Here is a 15888-nt window from a genome sequence, read left to right on the forward strand (position 1 = left end):
AAGCTGAATAAAATGTTTTGGCAGTGGAAGAGGGTAGGCATAAAACTTGTCTGTGCAAGCCATACCTTGACTGATGCCTTCAGTACAAGAGATTTAACCTGAACTGAGGAAAACTATCAGAAGATCAAGTATGCCAGCCATGGAGGTATGATACCAACTAGCATATATATATATATTGCGGATCACGCCGGCTTGGTGGATACTGAGTACTTTTTGTGGACGTTTCGTAGTGAAGTTTTTGATCGCTCAGTTCTAGAGAATTATGAAAGTTGTATTTGACTCGGGAGTATTGTATCTACAGAACACTCATTTTGTGTGATGCTTGTAATAAAATATTGACCTGTACTAAAAGATGCTTGATTTAGTAGTGCATTGTTTTTCATCTATAATTTCTATTCATCATCGTTGTTCTCCACCTTTTCTGTGCTCCTCCTCCTCCACCTTTCATCACCATCATCCTTATCATCATCGTCAGGTTTTCCAAAAATAAAGAATAAATAAAGATCATAAAGTGCAAATCACTGTTATCAGAGTGCTCACAGACTAATAGCTATGGGAAGTTTCCGAAAAAAGTACCCTAATCGTATTTTGTGTATGTGTGTGTGAGAGAGGGAGAATACGTCAGCTGCCAATTTTGCATTCATTTGGCGAATGGAATCTATTTAAAGAAATCACAAATGTCCATCAGCCTATACGTCCCCTCCTGAATCCTATTTAGAGAGAGAGAGGGAGAGAAAGAATTTACCATACCTTCTTTAGTCAGTCTTTGTATTCCCTCTGTTCAGTAACTCTAAAGTACCACATAACTGATGTACTGTACAGCGGTAGCCAAGGCGCATTAAGGTTGGGGAGGGGGATATGCCTTGACTAATTTTGACGGCAGGCATGAATATTTGGTGCAAACCGTTATCGCGAGATTAATACCGATGTTATGCCACACGGGCGCGGCCTTTCCACATTTCCTGTTGAAATTAGCCTTTCACAGGTTACTTGTTATGCATCATAGAATGCCGTAGATGCTGGACATTTTTTTTTTTTTTTTATAGATATACCGTACCTGTGAAATACCGGTACATAAAGACTCTTAACGCACAATTTCTTAGAGATGTTTTAGGGTTGGCTGATTTCAGTTGTTAGGAGAGGTTAGGTTAGTTTGCGATTGGGTGAGTTAGGTGAAGTTAGGACTCGCTGGGATTTGGCCTGATAAGTAATCGGGGGCTTTCAAGGTTAGGTGAAGTGGCATTCCTACGTGGTTAAAATCTTGGGGGTCTGGGGGGCAAAGGCCTAGGTTAGGTTAGGCTCCATCGATAGGTTTCCTATATATTTGCATGTTTGATGCACTGTGTCCCGTTGGCGAGATCGTCGGTAATCAGCGTGTTCAGTCTGTCAACAGGCTGCCATCGACGAACTGGCGACTTTTTAACGTATCGTACCCCCAAATAGGTATGTTTTATTTTTTTCTTTACACGTTTTGTAGTCTAAAAAAACAGATAACAATCTGTGTTGCATACTGTAATGCAAATTACTTTCCTGAAGATCGAGGCATTGCAAGAAAAAAGTTGCAATCACGGCGCGTTGGGCAAAGTTTTATTAGTGCGAGCGTCGAAACTCGGACGAAATTATTAAGTGGTAAAGAGAAGGCTAATCAGAGTTGCCCCCGAAGAGTTTCATTTTGATCGATTATATTTCCCGTAGCCGTAGGTCATCGGTATCGAAAACAACGTGTCTGCTTATTGAGGATATTAGATTGTCGTCTCGACCCCGACCCTTTATACCAAGTAGTGTTGCCTACCGGAGTGAATGAAAAACACAGTCCGATGCAAAGCTGTCTGGTGTAACACGTATGGTTGGTGGTATATTATGAAGTTAAGCATATAATCAGAGGATTATCATGAGATACCATGTTCTGGAGACATTATCGAACTCTGTAACGGACCTCGGTACCATGTGTGTAATGTTTAGATTATGGTTTGTGTAAGGTCATTTTGTTCTAACTGTGCAGAGTAATGAAGTGTTGTACTGGCAGCCCTGAACCTGTAACTGAGTATGGTAATACAAGCTCGCCATCTTAGTACAGAAAGGCGATTATCGGCGAATGTTGTTGGGCATTTTCGTTCAGCCTAAGAGGAATGAAGTTACGGTGTACTCATGTAAACTAGTCATTGATGTTATATGTAATTTAGCAACGTTACCCCTGGGTAGTGTTTGTGCTGGTGGAGTTTTCATGCATAATGATTTTGCAGAAGATTTAAAATGTGCATATTTGTGAATGGTTATGCCTGTAATGTGGGTCAGGATTCTGGGCCTGAAGGTGAGTGAATGAGTTTGTGGCCCCATTACTCATGACGATTAATTCACCCTCTGCCATATTTTTTTTCTTGCTTTCTGTAATGTACGGTAGCTCATTATATATATATATATATATATATATATATATATATATATATAGCACTGATGCTGGTAAAATGATAATGTTAGAATTTTCATTGATGTTGGAAATTAAAAATGTGCAAATCCGATGAGAGTGAAGCAGTGAACCCTATATGGTATTTATAGCAGTTGAATAAAAACGGTCCTCAGGATACTGATAAGTAACTGAATGGTTGTTTTCATAAATACCACACCTTTTTACACAGCAGCTTCTATACGTGAGGGGAAACTATCTATCTATCTATTGCCAGACGCCTCAATCCCGTTTGGGGTGCCACAAACAAATCGCCTCCACGTTGTCCTGTTCCTTGCTATTTCATTGCTCCACTCCCAACTCACACCCCCCTCACTCATATATCTCTCCACCCCATCCCTCCATCTCATCCTCGGCCTCCCCTTCCCTCTCCCCCCCTCCACCTCACTCACATACACTCTCTTCGTCAGTCTTTCACCTTCCATCCTCTCCACATGGTCAAACCACGTCAGTGTATTCCTCCTAACGCTTCCTATTACATCCACATCCACACCACAACGCTCCTTTATATCCTCATTTGTCAGCCTGTCTCTCCATGTGTCTCCTCAGGCTCCTCTTAAATAACTCATTTCCACTGCTCTCACTCTTGACTTGTGTCCTTCCAACAACGTCCAAGCTTCACTTCCATATGTTAGAGTTGGTATCACAATACTGTCATTTAGTAACTTTTTCACTTCCATGCTCACTTCTCTGTTTTTTATCACTGCTTTCAAGGAACCAGCAACCATTCTTCCCTGCTGTACCCTTTCAAGCACTTCACCCTCCAAACCTCCATCCTTACTCATCACACTACCCAAGTACTTAAACGCACTCACATTTTCCAATTCCTCACCATCCAACCTCGTTGTACATTCACTGACTTCACCTCTCTCAAAGACCATCACTTTACTTTTCCCTACAAGTCAACTAAATGGGTAACTAATGTTTAAATAGGAAATTATAATTTGCTGAAAATTTGTCAGTAAAAAGCATATCAAATGGGGTGCCTGATAAGAAGGACTTACCATAGTGTTTACCAGTAACTAATGTTCTTCTTTAATACCTTACGCCACTCCATTCTTAGGTGAAGGAAAGCATTTGGAATGATGATGATATCTGAATACTGATGTCCCGTACCTTTGTGATGTTGCAGGTGAGGCGTGGAGGGTGGCCATGCTGGAGACGCGGTTATCATGTGTGGGTGTGCTGAGGGTGGTGCTGGTGGTGGGGCTGACAGGCATGGTATGCGAGGCCATCATCAAATACCCACCCATGATGACGAAGCAGCCACCATCCAACGAGGAGCTGCTCTTCCAGGTGGCTTCCCGACAAGATGAGAATGACAAGCCCTTTATCATAGAGTGCGAGGCTGAAGGGGAGCCAGCACCTAAGTACGTTGTTGTACATCCTACACTTGTTTTATTAGTTAGCTAATGTACGGTATGAGATTTTCTGTAATTTACGTGAACAGTATATGGGCTATATGACTTTGTGTGTATATGTGTTTAACAATCACTTCTCAAATAGTACAGTAATCTTCTAGAAAAGCTTTAAGTGGATAGGAACTTTTGCCTTCAGTGAAGGCAACCCCCAGTGGAGAGAAAGCTTTGTTCCTTTCCTCTTCTCTCATTTTTAATTAGATAATGCTGTTTGTGCCCATGTAGTTGTACCAGAGATTTTAAGGAGCTAATAACACTTTAAGTCATATACCTGTGCAAATTTTTTATCATGTGTCTTCAGTGGCCACAGCTTGCTTGTGTATTGCTTACTGTTTGTTCAGAAAAAATTAGTTGGTGCATTATGTTGGAGTAAATTTGAGTCAGGTATGATCAGTCTCTTGTCATGTGGTCATAGTTTTCTAATGTATTCCACATACTGCAGATGAAAAATATGTTAAACTACTAAAAACATGACCAGACAAAGACATGAAATGAATCAAAGTCTATACTCATAGAGATTGATTGAACAGAGAAAACAGTTTTTGATAAGACCACAGTAAGGCTAGGTTATATTGAATTGATATTGAGATACATATGCTGGCTGGATTCATCTTAGATTTGTGCTAGGTTGATACTTTAAAATGATTAGGGCATGTGGAGTAGCATGAAGAGACAGTCAGACAAATGAGGAGGTAATGGAGCACTGTGGTATTGATGTGAGTGTGATTGAAAGTTTCATATCATTCATTTTGTTTTGTTTCATTTTTAAAGGCTCCAACACAGTTGCTTGAGTCAACCTTGGTCACCTAATGGCAGCTCTCCATGCTGCTTCATCTCAGGCAGCTTCCCTATTTAGTCCCTTATCCCTGAGGTCATGTTCAGTGACTTCATCCCAGGTCTTTTTTGGTCTACTTCTTGGAACTCTACCCCTAACGTTAACACTTCTCACTTTCTGCACCCAGTTATACCCCATCCTCTCCACATGCCCAAACCATCTCAATCTACCTCTTTTCATCACAGCAACAACACACACCAGTCCCATCCTACCTCTCAACACTTCCATCATAAACCTAGCCCCCCCCCCCCCATGCCTCGCACTCAGGGACGTACTGCACATCCACCTAATCATTGCCATTTCTGTACATTTGAGCCTGCGAATATCCTCTTTCTTTACTGCCCAGGTCTCAGTACTGTACAACATTATACCCCTAACACATGCCACATACAAAGATCCCTTAGCACAGAGGGAGAGCTCTCTCAATGTCAGGAGAGGCAGCAGCTCCCTGAATTTTTTCCAAGCACTCCACACTCTAAACACAGAGCTAGCTTCAGCCCCACCTCCAGCACAGAACATATCTTCCCAATAACAAAACTCTTTCACACACTCAAGAGACTCCCCAACAAGATCAGTCCTTTCACTCCTCGCTACATTATCTCCCGGACACACCACACACATGAAATCAGCATTATTTCGCAGTCTACCTCTAATGCCACTGCATTTCTTATCCACCCACTTATCACAAACACTGCATGAGATAGGGATACTTCCCATGCCTTTGTGGCAAATTGCGCATCACCGCTCTCTCTCTTGTTTGACACTACTACCACCAGCCCTTGATACTATCACTTTTGTTTTTTCTGCATTTACACTTAAACCTATGTGCCCCATACCGTCTTTCTGTTTCGTAAATCTTTCCTCCACCTCCCTTTCATTCTCTGAAATCAACACCAAATCATCAGCATACATCTCCCATGGGAGTCCATTTCTGAAGTCACCTTAGAGGGCTTCATGTACCGTGATAAACATTAAGGGAACTGACCCCATGATGCACACCAGCATTCATAGAAAACTAATCACTCAAATCTCCATGCACCCTTACCTGGGTGTGATCACCCACGTACATAGCCATAACCACCTTAACCAGCCACTCCTCGATTCCAAGCTTTCTTATTGCCCACTTCACCACCTCTCTTGAAAGTGTGAAGAGAAGTAATTAGCTTTGTGTAGAGGATGGAGAATAAGAGACTGACTAGAAGAGTGTGTAAGTGAGGTGGAGTGGGAGGGATGCAAGGAGAGACCAAGGATGAGATGGGGGGGATGGAATGGAAAGATATATGAGAGAGAGAGATGTGAGATGGAGAGGGAGAGCACCCAAATGGCAGAGGACAGGGCAGTGGGTGAGGAAGTATGTTTGTGGCCATCCCTCTTACAGGTTAAGAAGCCCAGCAATAGTTGGATAGATTGACAAATTAATATCCCACAAAAAGAGGAGTAAGTGATCTTTGTATCCCTTTAGTACAAGAGGTCTCCTCAGAGCTGAATAAAATTGTCTGAGTAGCAAGAAAAAAATTGCCGTAGTCATTATGCTGAGTGGTAGGAGAACAATGACAGCTACAGTAATTGAAGAATGAATTGTAGTGGATGAGCTCATTAATTTTTTTTTCTTTGCTCCCTCCAGATGATTATATGAGGAAGGGCTTATAGTAATGAAGGGATTAATTACAGCTATATTTAATCCTTTGAGTTGATGATACTCCACCAAGCTAACTAAATGCTTTTGACAATTGGCAGGAATAAAATGTTAGAAGTTTATCATTTGAATTAAGAGGATTAATGTTTGTGGTATTTCAGGTACCGGTGGATAAAGAATGGAAAGGAATTTGACTGGCAGACATACGACAACCGCATCTCCCAGCAGCCAGGCCGAGGCACACTTGTCATCACCTCACCCCGGGATGAGGATCTTGGTGAGAACCCTTTTGCCTAATACTCTGCAAGTAACTACAGTACTGTAGTTTTCTTTATCGATCAGGGATGTTTTCCAGAATATAAAAACTTTTTCATTGTAATTTGTACTCAGAACTGGGGGAAACTGGCAGATCAACTGTTTAGGTAGGAATGGGAAATAACAGGCAGTATTTGTGTGTTTACTGTGCTCATAATGGGAACAAAGAAAAATAAAGGAAGCAGATTAATACAAAGACTGCCTCTAGTCCTCATGATAAGTCAGGAGTGTGTTCCAAGATATTACAACTTTCCTCAAATTGGTGCAGGTACTGTGAGTAATAAATTTTATAGGCAGCATTTTTTTTTTTTTTTTTTTAAATACTGACACGCTTTGTGTATATGTGATTTTCTTACGTAATATTAGTATATAACATTATTCTGTTTTAATTTTATCACACAAGCATGCTTTTCCATAGTAGCTATTTATTCAGTGAGGACTTAAGATTCATTCCATAACAGCCTTTATCAGATGGATGAATGGTTTTTATTCCTGCATTCAAAGCACAGCAACTCAGGTTTTGACTTCCACAGTTTACACACTGTTAGTGGGGGGGAAAATCTGGAGATAACTCTTGTAAAAATAAAGTGATGAATGTCAGTAGAAGCATAGGAAAAGTCAGCCTTAATGAAGTGTCATGGTTTGACCCAAAAGTATCAAAATGTAGCAAGATATACAAGATATGCATTGTGTATGTATATACAACAGAGAGGAATACGTGGCTGCCAAGCATACGGCTAGAAAAGAGATTTACAGGGCAAAAGTTGAGTCACAGAGACTTTTCCTTGATAACGTAAATGGTATGTGAAGGAAGAAAATTATATTTAAGGTGGCAAATCAGATGACGAGGGAGAAAAGGGATATCATGGATGAGCAGTGTGTGAAGAATGGTGAAGCAAGGGTAGTGGTAAACAGGATATTAAAGACACATGAAGAGAGCATTACAGCTGGTTGTACAATGAGGAGTTTGATTGGGACAAGGAAGTTTTGGAACCTACAGATCCAGTGTTTAGCCCTTGGCCTTTGGTTGATGCTGTTACTGTGAGCAGGGCAATAGGCAGGATGCAGGTGGGGAAGGCAGCAGGTGTGTCTTGGTTGACTGTTGAAATATTGAAAGCCTCAGGAGAATTAGAAGTGAGGTTAGTCACTGACCTGATACATACGATTATATATGAGTGTGTTGTCCCAGATGATTGGCTGACGAGTGAAATATTGAAAGCCTCAGGAGAATTAGGAGTGAGGTTAGTCACTGACCTAATACATGCAGTTATATATGTGTGTGTTGTCCCTGATGATTGGCTGAAGAGTGTAATTGTAAATGTGGACAAGGTGAAGGGCGATGCCCAGGAAAGAGGAAATTAAACATAAAGCTTTTACACTAGATAATGAAGGTAATGGAGAGAGTTCTAGAAGATACGATTAGAGAAAGAGTGAATACTGTTTTGATGAGATGCACCACTGATGCCTTATTCATTGTTCGATAGCATCAGGAAAAATATATAGCTAGGAAAGAAAAGGGAACTGTACTTTGTTTTTGTTGATTTGGAGAAAGCCTTTGTGAAATGGGCAATGAAAAAGCTTGGGATCGAGGAGTGGCTGGTTAAGGTTGTTATGGCCATGTATGGGGGTGCTTGCACCTAGGTAAGTGTTAATGGAGATTTAAGTGATGAGTTTACCATGAATCTTGGTGTGCACCAGGGGTCAGTTTTGAGCCCCTTGTTGTTTATCATGGTACTTGAAAGCCCTCTCATATGGCTTCAGGAATAGACTCCCATGGGAGATGTTGTATGCTTATGATATGATGTTGATTGCAGAGAATTAAAAGGTTTTAGGAAGTGGATAGATGGTATGGGGCACAAAGGCCTAAGAGTAAATGCAGATGAAACAAAAGTGATGGTATCTAAGGCTGGTGGCGGTACTGTCAAAGAAGGGCAGAATGACCATGTACAATTTGCCTTAAAGGCATGGGAAGTAATTCCATCATGTTCAGTGTCTGTGATAAGTGGGTGCATAAGAAATGTAGTGGTATTACAGGTAGACTGCGAGATAATGCAGATTTCACGTGTGCAGTGTGTCGGGGGGAGCAGGTGGAGATTGTTATGCGTGAAAGGATTAAACTTGCTGGTGAGTCCCATGAGTGTGTGGAAGAGTTATGTTATTTGGGCGACATGTTAGGTGCTGGAGGTGAGGCTGGAGCTAGCTCTGTGGCTAGAGTGAGGAGTGGTTGGAAGAAGCTCGGGGAGCTGTTGCCTTTCCTGATATTGAGAGGGCTCTCCCTCCGTGCTAATGGATCTTTGTATGCAGCATGTGTTAGAAGCGTAAAGCTGTATGGTAGTGAGACTTGGGCAGTAAAGGAAGAGGATATCCGCAGGCTCAGATGTACAGAAATGACAATGATTGCTGTAGATGGATGTTAAGTGCATCCCTGAGTGTGAGGCATGGGGGGGGGTAGGTTTACGATAGAAGAGTTGAGGGGTAGGATGGGACTGGAGTGTATTGGTGTTGTGATGAGAGGTAGAATGAGATGGTTTGGGCATGTGAAGAGGATGGGGGATGATAATTTGGTGCAGAAAGTGAGAAGTGTTAATGTTAGGGTTAGGGTTGCAAGAAGTAGACTAAAAAGGACCTGGGATGAGGTCATTGAGTGTGACCTCAGGGATAAGGGACTGAACAGGGAAGCTGCCAGAGATCGAGCAGCGTGGACAGCCACCATTAGGTGACCAAGGCTGACGTGTGCAAATATGTTGGAGCCTTCAAAAACGAACGAATGATATATTATATATATATATATATATATATATATATATATGCATGCAAAGTTGTTGATGTTTTTGTGTATTTTTCTTTGGTACCTGCACTACTTTCTGCAAATGTTTATAAAATATCTTAATTCATGTGAAATATTGTCCTGTTGTTGCCATCCCTCCATCCATCGTTCACATCATTTATTGCCCCATCAGGAGCATAGTGGCCTTTGGCAAGCTGTGAGTAGTTATTTTTTGTTTCTCATCAACAGGACAGTACCAGTGTTTTGCCACAAATGAGCTTGGAACTGCGACCTCCAACTCTGTGTTTGTTCGCAAGTCTGAGTTGAACAGTTTTAAAAATGAGGACCCAACGTCAGTACCTGTCCCTGAAGGAGACCCAACTGGTTTGGCCTGTCAGCCACCAGATGGCTATCCTAAGCCCTCTGTGTATTGGATGATTCAGGTAGGCTGTTGGAGAATTCTTACAGGTAAAATATACATTTCTGTTCCTTTTATATATATATATATATATATATATTTTTTGTGTCCGACTCTGGGCATAGGCTTCACAGCCTGCTTTCAAGGCCCAGTAGCCCTCCTACGTACCGCATACCTCTACATGTCACCACTTCGGTGCTAACACCCACTGTCCATATTGAATACATGCTAGGGCATTGACAGAGGGTTAGTGCCCCTCCCCATAAAACAACTGACTTAAATTCAAACATCCACCCCTTACAGGATTATGGTGTCTGTCTATAGATAGATAGATGTAAGTTACAAGAATGATAGTAGTAACCAAGAAGGAAGTAGATGGAGAGTGTACAAAATAATTAAATGATATTATTGGGAATCTGAGTGAATTATCACATTAAGCAGTAGAGATGGTTAATCCTTTGACTGATAGAATTTGTTGTTAGCCCATGTACAATACCAGGGTTAAAGGAAGAATGCTGATGAGTGTTTTGGAGAAAAAGTTACATTTGCAAATGTGCAGTGGGAGACAAGGATTATTGATGATTGATAGAAGGAAGGAACATAATAGTTTTATAATGACAGTTAGGGCTGAGAACTTTGAAGCCTAGAATAGTGAATGAGTGTATTTGTTAGCCATTTCACTGGAGGCTTTGCTGTACTTCCGTACTCCTATTTGTGGATTATGACCACCCCATTTATTAATGCAACATAGTTAGAGTGGTGTAAGAGCACTCAAGGAAATACGTGAGTTATTTGAGAGGATGATGTGGAGTCACATGAAGAGACAGTGACAAATGGGAAAGTGAAGGAGCATTGTGGTGTGGATGTGGACATGATAGAATGCGTTAGGAGAAATACATTGAGGTGGCTTGGCCATATGGCGAGGAGGGAGAGTGAGAGATTGATGAGGAGAGTGTACTGTATGTAAGTGAGATGGAGGGGGGGAGAGGGAGGGGGAGGCAAGGATGAGATGGAGGGATGGAGTGGAGAGGTACTGTATATGACAGAGGGGGATGTGAGCTGGGAGCAGGGCAGTGAAATGTTGGGGGACAGGGTGACATGGAGGCAATTTGTTTGTGGCCACCCCTTACAGGATTAAGGTTTCTGACAACAGATAGATAGACTTGTTTACGTTGTGTAAGGTCTCTTTGCTTGCACAGATCAGCCTCTTTTGTTTTCCATGTTACCCGTTTTACAAGCTGCATAGCCCCTGTAGCATTCTAGCTAAGGCTATTGTCCATGAACCCCATCTCAGGACCTCATCCCATGTTTTATTTGATCTTCCAACTGGGACTGTCTCTTGCAAGTTTAGATCTCAGCAGTGCTTTACCCAGTTATGTTTACACAGTATTTTTTTATGTCCAAGCTACTTCTCCCTGCCTGTGTACATCACTTCACTAACACTGTCAGTTCCCAGGTACCCTCATAAATCTGTGCACATTTTCCTAAATGTGACTCCACATCTGACTCACCATTCTCATTTCATTATGCTTACTTCTGTAAGCATTTTTCTTTAATTTCACTACTGTGCATCATCAGACTATGTACACATGAAGCCTGAAATTTCTCTTCTGTACATGAGTGAATTCCATCTTTGTCAGGAGGGGCAGCATCTCTAAACTTCCTCCATTATTTTCTCAATCATTCATTTGAGCATTTGAGGTAGCATCTGCAACCCCCCACATTTTGCTAAATTGTATCCCCCAAGTATCAAAACTCACTGAAACATGCAAGAGCCACATATGCAACATCAGTCTCCTTCACCTGGTATCGTATGTTTATGGCACACTCAGAGCTACTTAAACCCTGCAGTCAAACTTTCACACCACTGCATCTTTCTGTGGGCTCCTTTCACAAACACAAATCTAAGTAGTTAATGCAAACTTTTTTTGTTGTTTTTTACCATATATTATAAGGCTACTGATTATTCTCCATCTCTAAGCTTCCTTTTACCCCAATAGTCATAACTTTTGTCTTCCTTGGATTCACTGTCAGGTGGTAGGTGGTTGCAACCATCATCCATGCATTTGATGTAGTGCCACTTATTTCCTCCCTCACCTCTATCATTCCTTTTCTGTGGCTGCCTTTCTCTCTTCCTGTTTCTCCCATCCTTCCTCTCTCTTATTATTGTTATTCTATTATTCTTCTGCTCTCCACTTTAGGCGGCTCTACATTGAGTGACAATCCTAATGGTTTCCTGTAAACCAGGAAACCATTTACAGTGCTAACTAAATAATGGTGTGATTTGGAGCCTACAGCAGTGCCCCTGTTAACTGGATGGAAAGACACAAAGGCAATGTCCATCCAGTAACAGATCTTCACATTCTTCCCAGGACCTTGCCACTTTGGTTCACTACATGGGATGGCCCAGCAGGGGCAGTTTCTTGACTGCAGTTGGCAAGTCTGCTCAGCCTTGCAGACCAGGGTTGCTCAGCAAGCACACTTACATTCAATCCCTTGGACTTAAACACCTCCCCCCCAACTCTGAATTTCTCCACAGCATCCTCCTTAGTGTCAGCAGTTAGTGCCAAATCATCTCTGTACAAAAACTCCCTCAAATCATGATGACCTCATTTTCCCACCTTAAGAATGGAGTGAGGTAGGATCCAGAAAACAAGGAAAGAGGAAACAAGAGAGTGAGTGATAATGTCGAACATCATGCTTAGTAAAATGGGCTAGACACTCAATCACTCATTATTCAGGTCCCTGGAATCCTTGCTGTTAATAAGTAAAATTCAGTTATGTACCAGGTGTGATATCTTAATATAGTCCTAATGGCAAAAGTTTTATGTGGTATGCATAATGACTTCCCTAGGATGATCGAGGGGCCCTGCGCAGTATCAACTCCTCCCGTATGACCGTGGATCCTGAGGGTACACTGTGGTTTTCTAATGTCACTCGTGAGGATGAGTCAAATGACTTCACTTATGCTTGCTCTGCCACCTCCACCTTCCGCAATGAGTACAAGCTGGGTAGCCGAGTATATTTGAGGGTGCTGCAGACTGGTGCCACAGCTTCACAGACCAAAAATGAACCTAAGCCACAGTTTAGATCCCGTAAGAACACAGTCATCCTGAAGGGGAAGACACTACGCCTTTGGTGTATCTACAGTGGAACGTAAGTACTGGCATTGTATGTATATATATATATATATATATATATATATATATATGATATTTTTGATCAGTAGATGTGGGAAGGGAGGAAGAAATCAGTAGGATGGAAGTAGTGGAAACACTGAAGAAAGCCAAAATGGGGAAAGTCCCAGGAATTGGTTGAGTGTGTGGTGAAATGATGCACTCTGGGGGAGAGAGAGTAGTAGAATGGATATGGAAGATATGCAAATTGGCCTGGAAGGAAGGTTGATTTCTGGAGGATGGGAAGTCAGGTATAGTTATTCCCTTGTACAAAGGAAAAGAGGAAAAAGAAATGTGTGGTAATCATAGGGGCATTCTTCTTAGTCAGAGGACAGTATATGGTAGGATACATTGACAAAGTTAGGGAAATGACAAAGGAATTAGCTGGAGAAGAATGGACAGATTTTAAGGAAGGGAAGAGGTTGTGTAGGTCATATTTTCATCCTTAGGTCTCTAGTGGAAAAGTTTCTAGAGAAGGGAAAAAAAGATGTATGTGGCCTTCTTAGATTGGAGAAAATATATGACAATGGATAGACAAGGGATGTGGAGAATATTAAGAATATATGAAGTAAATGGGAAGCTGTTGAATGCTATGAAGAATATGTATGGGGGTGCTAAGGCTGCAGTGTGTGTGGATAGTGAGCTGAGTGATTTTTTTCTTTCTGAATGTTGGATTGAAACAGGGATGTAGCATCTCTCCGTGATTGTTCATTCTGTTTATGGATGGGGTTATAAATGAGATACAAGGTATGGCAGTGGATGCTGGAGCGGCCCTAATGAAAGAGGGCAATGTTTGAGAACTCCCTGTACTGTTGTTTGCAGATGATACTGTGTTGTTAAGTGAAGACAAAGAGGAATTGCAAGGCTAGGTGAATAAGTTTGGAAGAGTGTGTAAGAAATGGAACCTAAAGGTGATTTAGGGAAGAGCAAATTTATGGTCTTCGAGAAAAATTAAGTCACTGAATGTACAGTAAGATTGGATGATGGGGAAATGGAAACTGAATGCATTTAAGTACTGTACTTGTGTATGATGAGTTTGGATGGAAGTTTGGAGGATGAATTTCTTGAAAGGGTACAGCAGGGAAAAAAGGTAGCTGGTTCTGTGAAAACAGTGATAAGAAATAGGGAAGTGAGCATGGAAGTAAACAAGTCACTGCATGATATTATTTTGAAACCAGCTCTAACATTTGGAAGTGAAGCTTGAGCCTTCTTGGAAGGACACAAGTCAAGACTGAGAGCAGTGGAAATGATTTATTTGAGAGGAGCATGGGGAGTTACATGGAGAGACAGACTGACAAATGAGGAAGTGAAGGAGCATTGTGGTGTGGATGTGGATGTGGTAGAAAGCAGTAGGAGAAATACATTGAGGTGGTTTTGCCATGTGGAGAGGATAGAGAGCGAGAGACTAATGAGGAGAGTGTATGTGAGTGAGGTGGAGGCTGAGGATGAGATGGATGGATGGAGTGGAGAGGTATATGAGAGAGGGGTGTGTGAGCTGGGGGGAGGGCAGTGAAATGGTGGGGGGTAGGGCTACATGGAGGCGATTTGTTTGTGGCCACCCTTCACCAGATTAAGACGTCTGGCAGTAGATAGATAGAAAGAAGCATAGTAGAATAAAATGTGGTATTCATGTTGATACATGGGATTGTAACTGTGTTAAATACTGTATAATCTTTATTCATCATGATGGGATTGTCTAAATGCATCTCAGATACAGTCTTCTCTGTTAGCCCCAGTGACTCAGTGATGAAAATCTATCAAGGTGTTCATCATCATGAAATATAGTTTACATACAGGTGTACTTTCCAGCACAGAGTGTTTCAGTTTTCTGTGTAGTGCATATTACGAAATCATGGTAGTTAATCAGTCATTGATATGCTGCCTGGTACTGGTAATTATTGTATTTCATAAATTACATAATTGTTGTAGTGCATAAATTACAAATGAGGTACTTAATATGGCAGTGTTGTGTTGGCAGATTAATTACAGTACTGAAGTTATTGGCACCTGCTCTGTAAATTACATGAAAGAATGGCACCAGTTAATATTTTACCCCTTGTTCTTAACAGACCCTTGCCAGAGATGCGATGGAAGAAGAGCTACAAATCCCAGCCAGCCCTCCTTCCCCCTGACCGTGTGGACTATGAGAATTATGGCAAAACGTTATTGATTCGTTATGTGGACTTTGAGGATGAGGGCAACTATGAATGCGAGGCCAGCAATGGTGTGGGGGTAGCCAAGTCCTACTCCATGAATGTTGAAGTTGAGGGTATGTTGAGAGAGTAGAATATTGTGTTTATATATGGCAGTAGAGTATTTTTGTTTTTGTATGACAGGTTACAGTACAGTACAGTATTTTGTTTTGTTTATGTATGCCATTGTAGAATACTTTGTTTGGTTTATTTATGGCAGTAAAATAGTGTATTTGCGTCATTTATGACAGTAGAGTATTGGTATGTGTGGCTTTTGTGTAATGAAGTGAAATACATATTGTAGTTGGTGTTGTTTGACGTAGAATATGTCTGGCTTATGTATGAATGTAGAGTATTATGCTTTGTTTCTGTGTGACAGCTAGCAAGTGTTTAGTTTATGTATGACTGGAATACAGTACAACCTGATCCCTATTTAAATGACACAGCATTACCCGACATCTGTCATTAGTCTGATAAAGTGTGTGGGGGGGGGGACAATTAAAGCAATCCCCTCCCTCCCATTAACTGACAGCATACATGAAAACCAAATTTTTCAAACCACTTGCTGCTTCCTGCAACAACCCCCATACCACCATAGATGACCACCAAAACAAAGGCTATTGCCCACTCCTCCTTAGTCACAGAGAGTAAGCCGTCTGTTGTTGGT

At 41.5% G+C, this 15888-nt stretch overlaps 1 protein-coding gene across 3 annotated transcripts in view; it reads left to right on the plus strand.

The window, feature by feature from the left end:
* Positions 1 to 15888, plus strand: part of Nrg (Neuroglian) — a 598682-nt gene that overhangs the window by 528214 nt on the left and 54580 nt on the right. For all 3 annotated transcript variants that reach the window (XM_080267325.1, XM_080267327.1, XM_080267326.1), the window contains 5 exons: positions 3597 to 3834; positions 6515 to 6630; positions 9685 to 9878; positions 12708 to 13009; positions 15099 to 15298. In XM_080267325.1, the coding sequence (XP_080123451.1) occupies positions 3617 to 3834; positions 6515 to 6630; positions 9685 to 9878; positions 12708 to 13009; positions 15099 to 15298 (1030 nt within the window). In that variant the 5' untranslated portion in view covers positions 3597 to 3616. The remainder of the gene's footprint in view (positions 1 to 3596; positions 3835 to 6514; positions 6631 to 9684; positions 9879 to 12707; positions 13010 to 15098; positions 15299 to 15888) is intronic.

The sequence above is a fragment of the Coenobita brevimanus genome, chromosome 23, assembly GCF_032717465.1.
Source record: "Coenobita brevimanus isolate Jiangsu-jjx chromosome 23, ASM3271746v2, whole genome shotgun sequence".
Classification (NCBI taxonomy): Eukaryota; Metazoa; Arthropoda; class Malacostraca; order Decapoda; family Coenobitidae; genus Coenobita; species Coenobita brevimanus.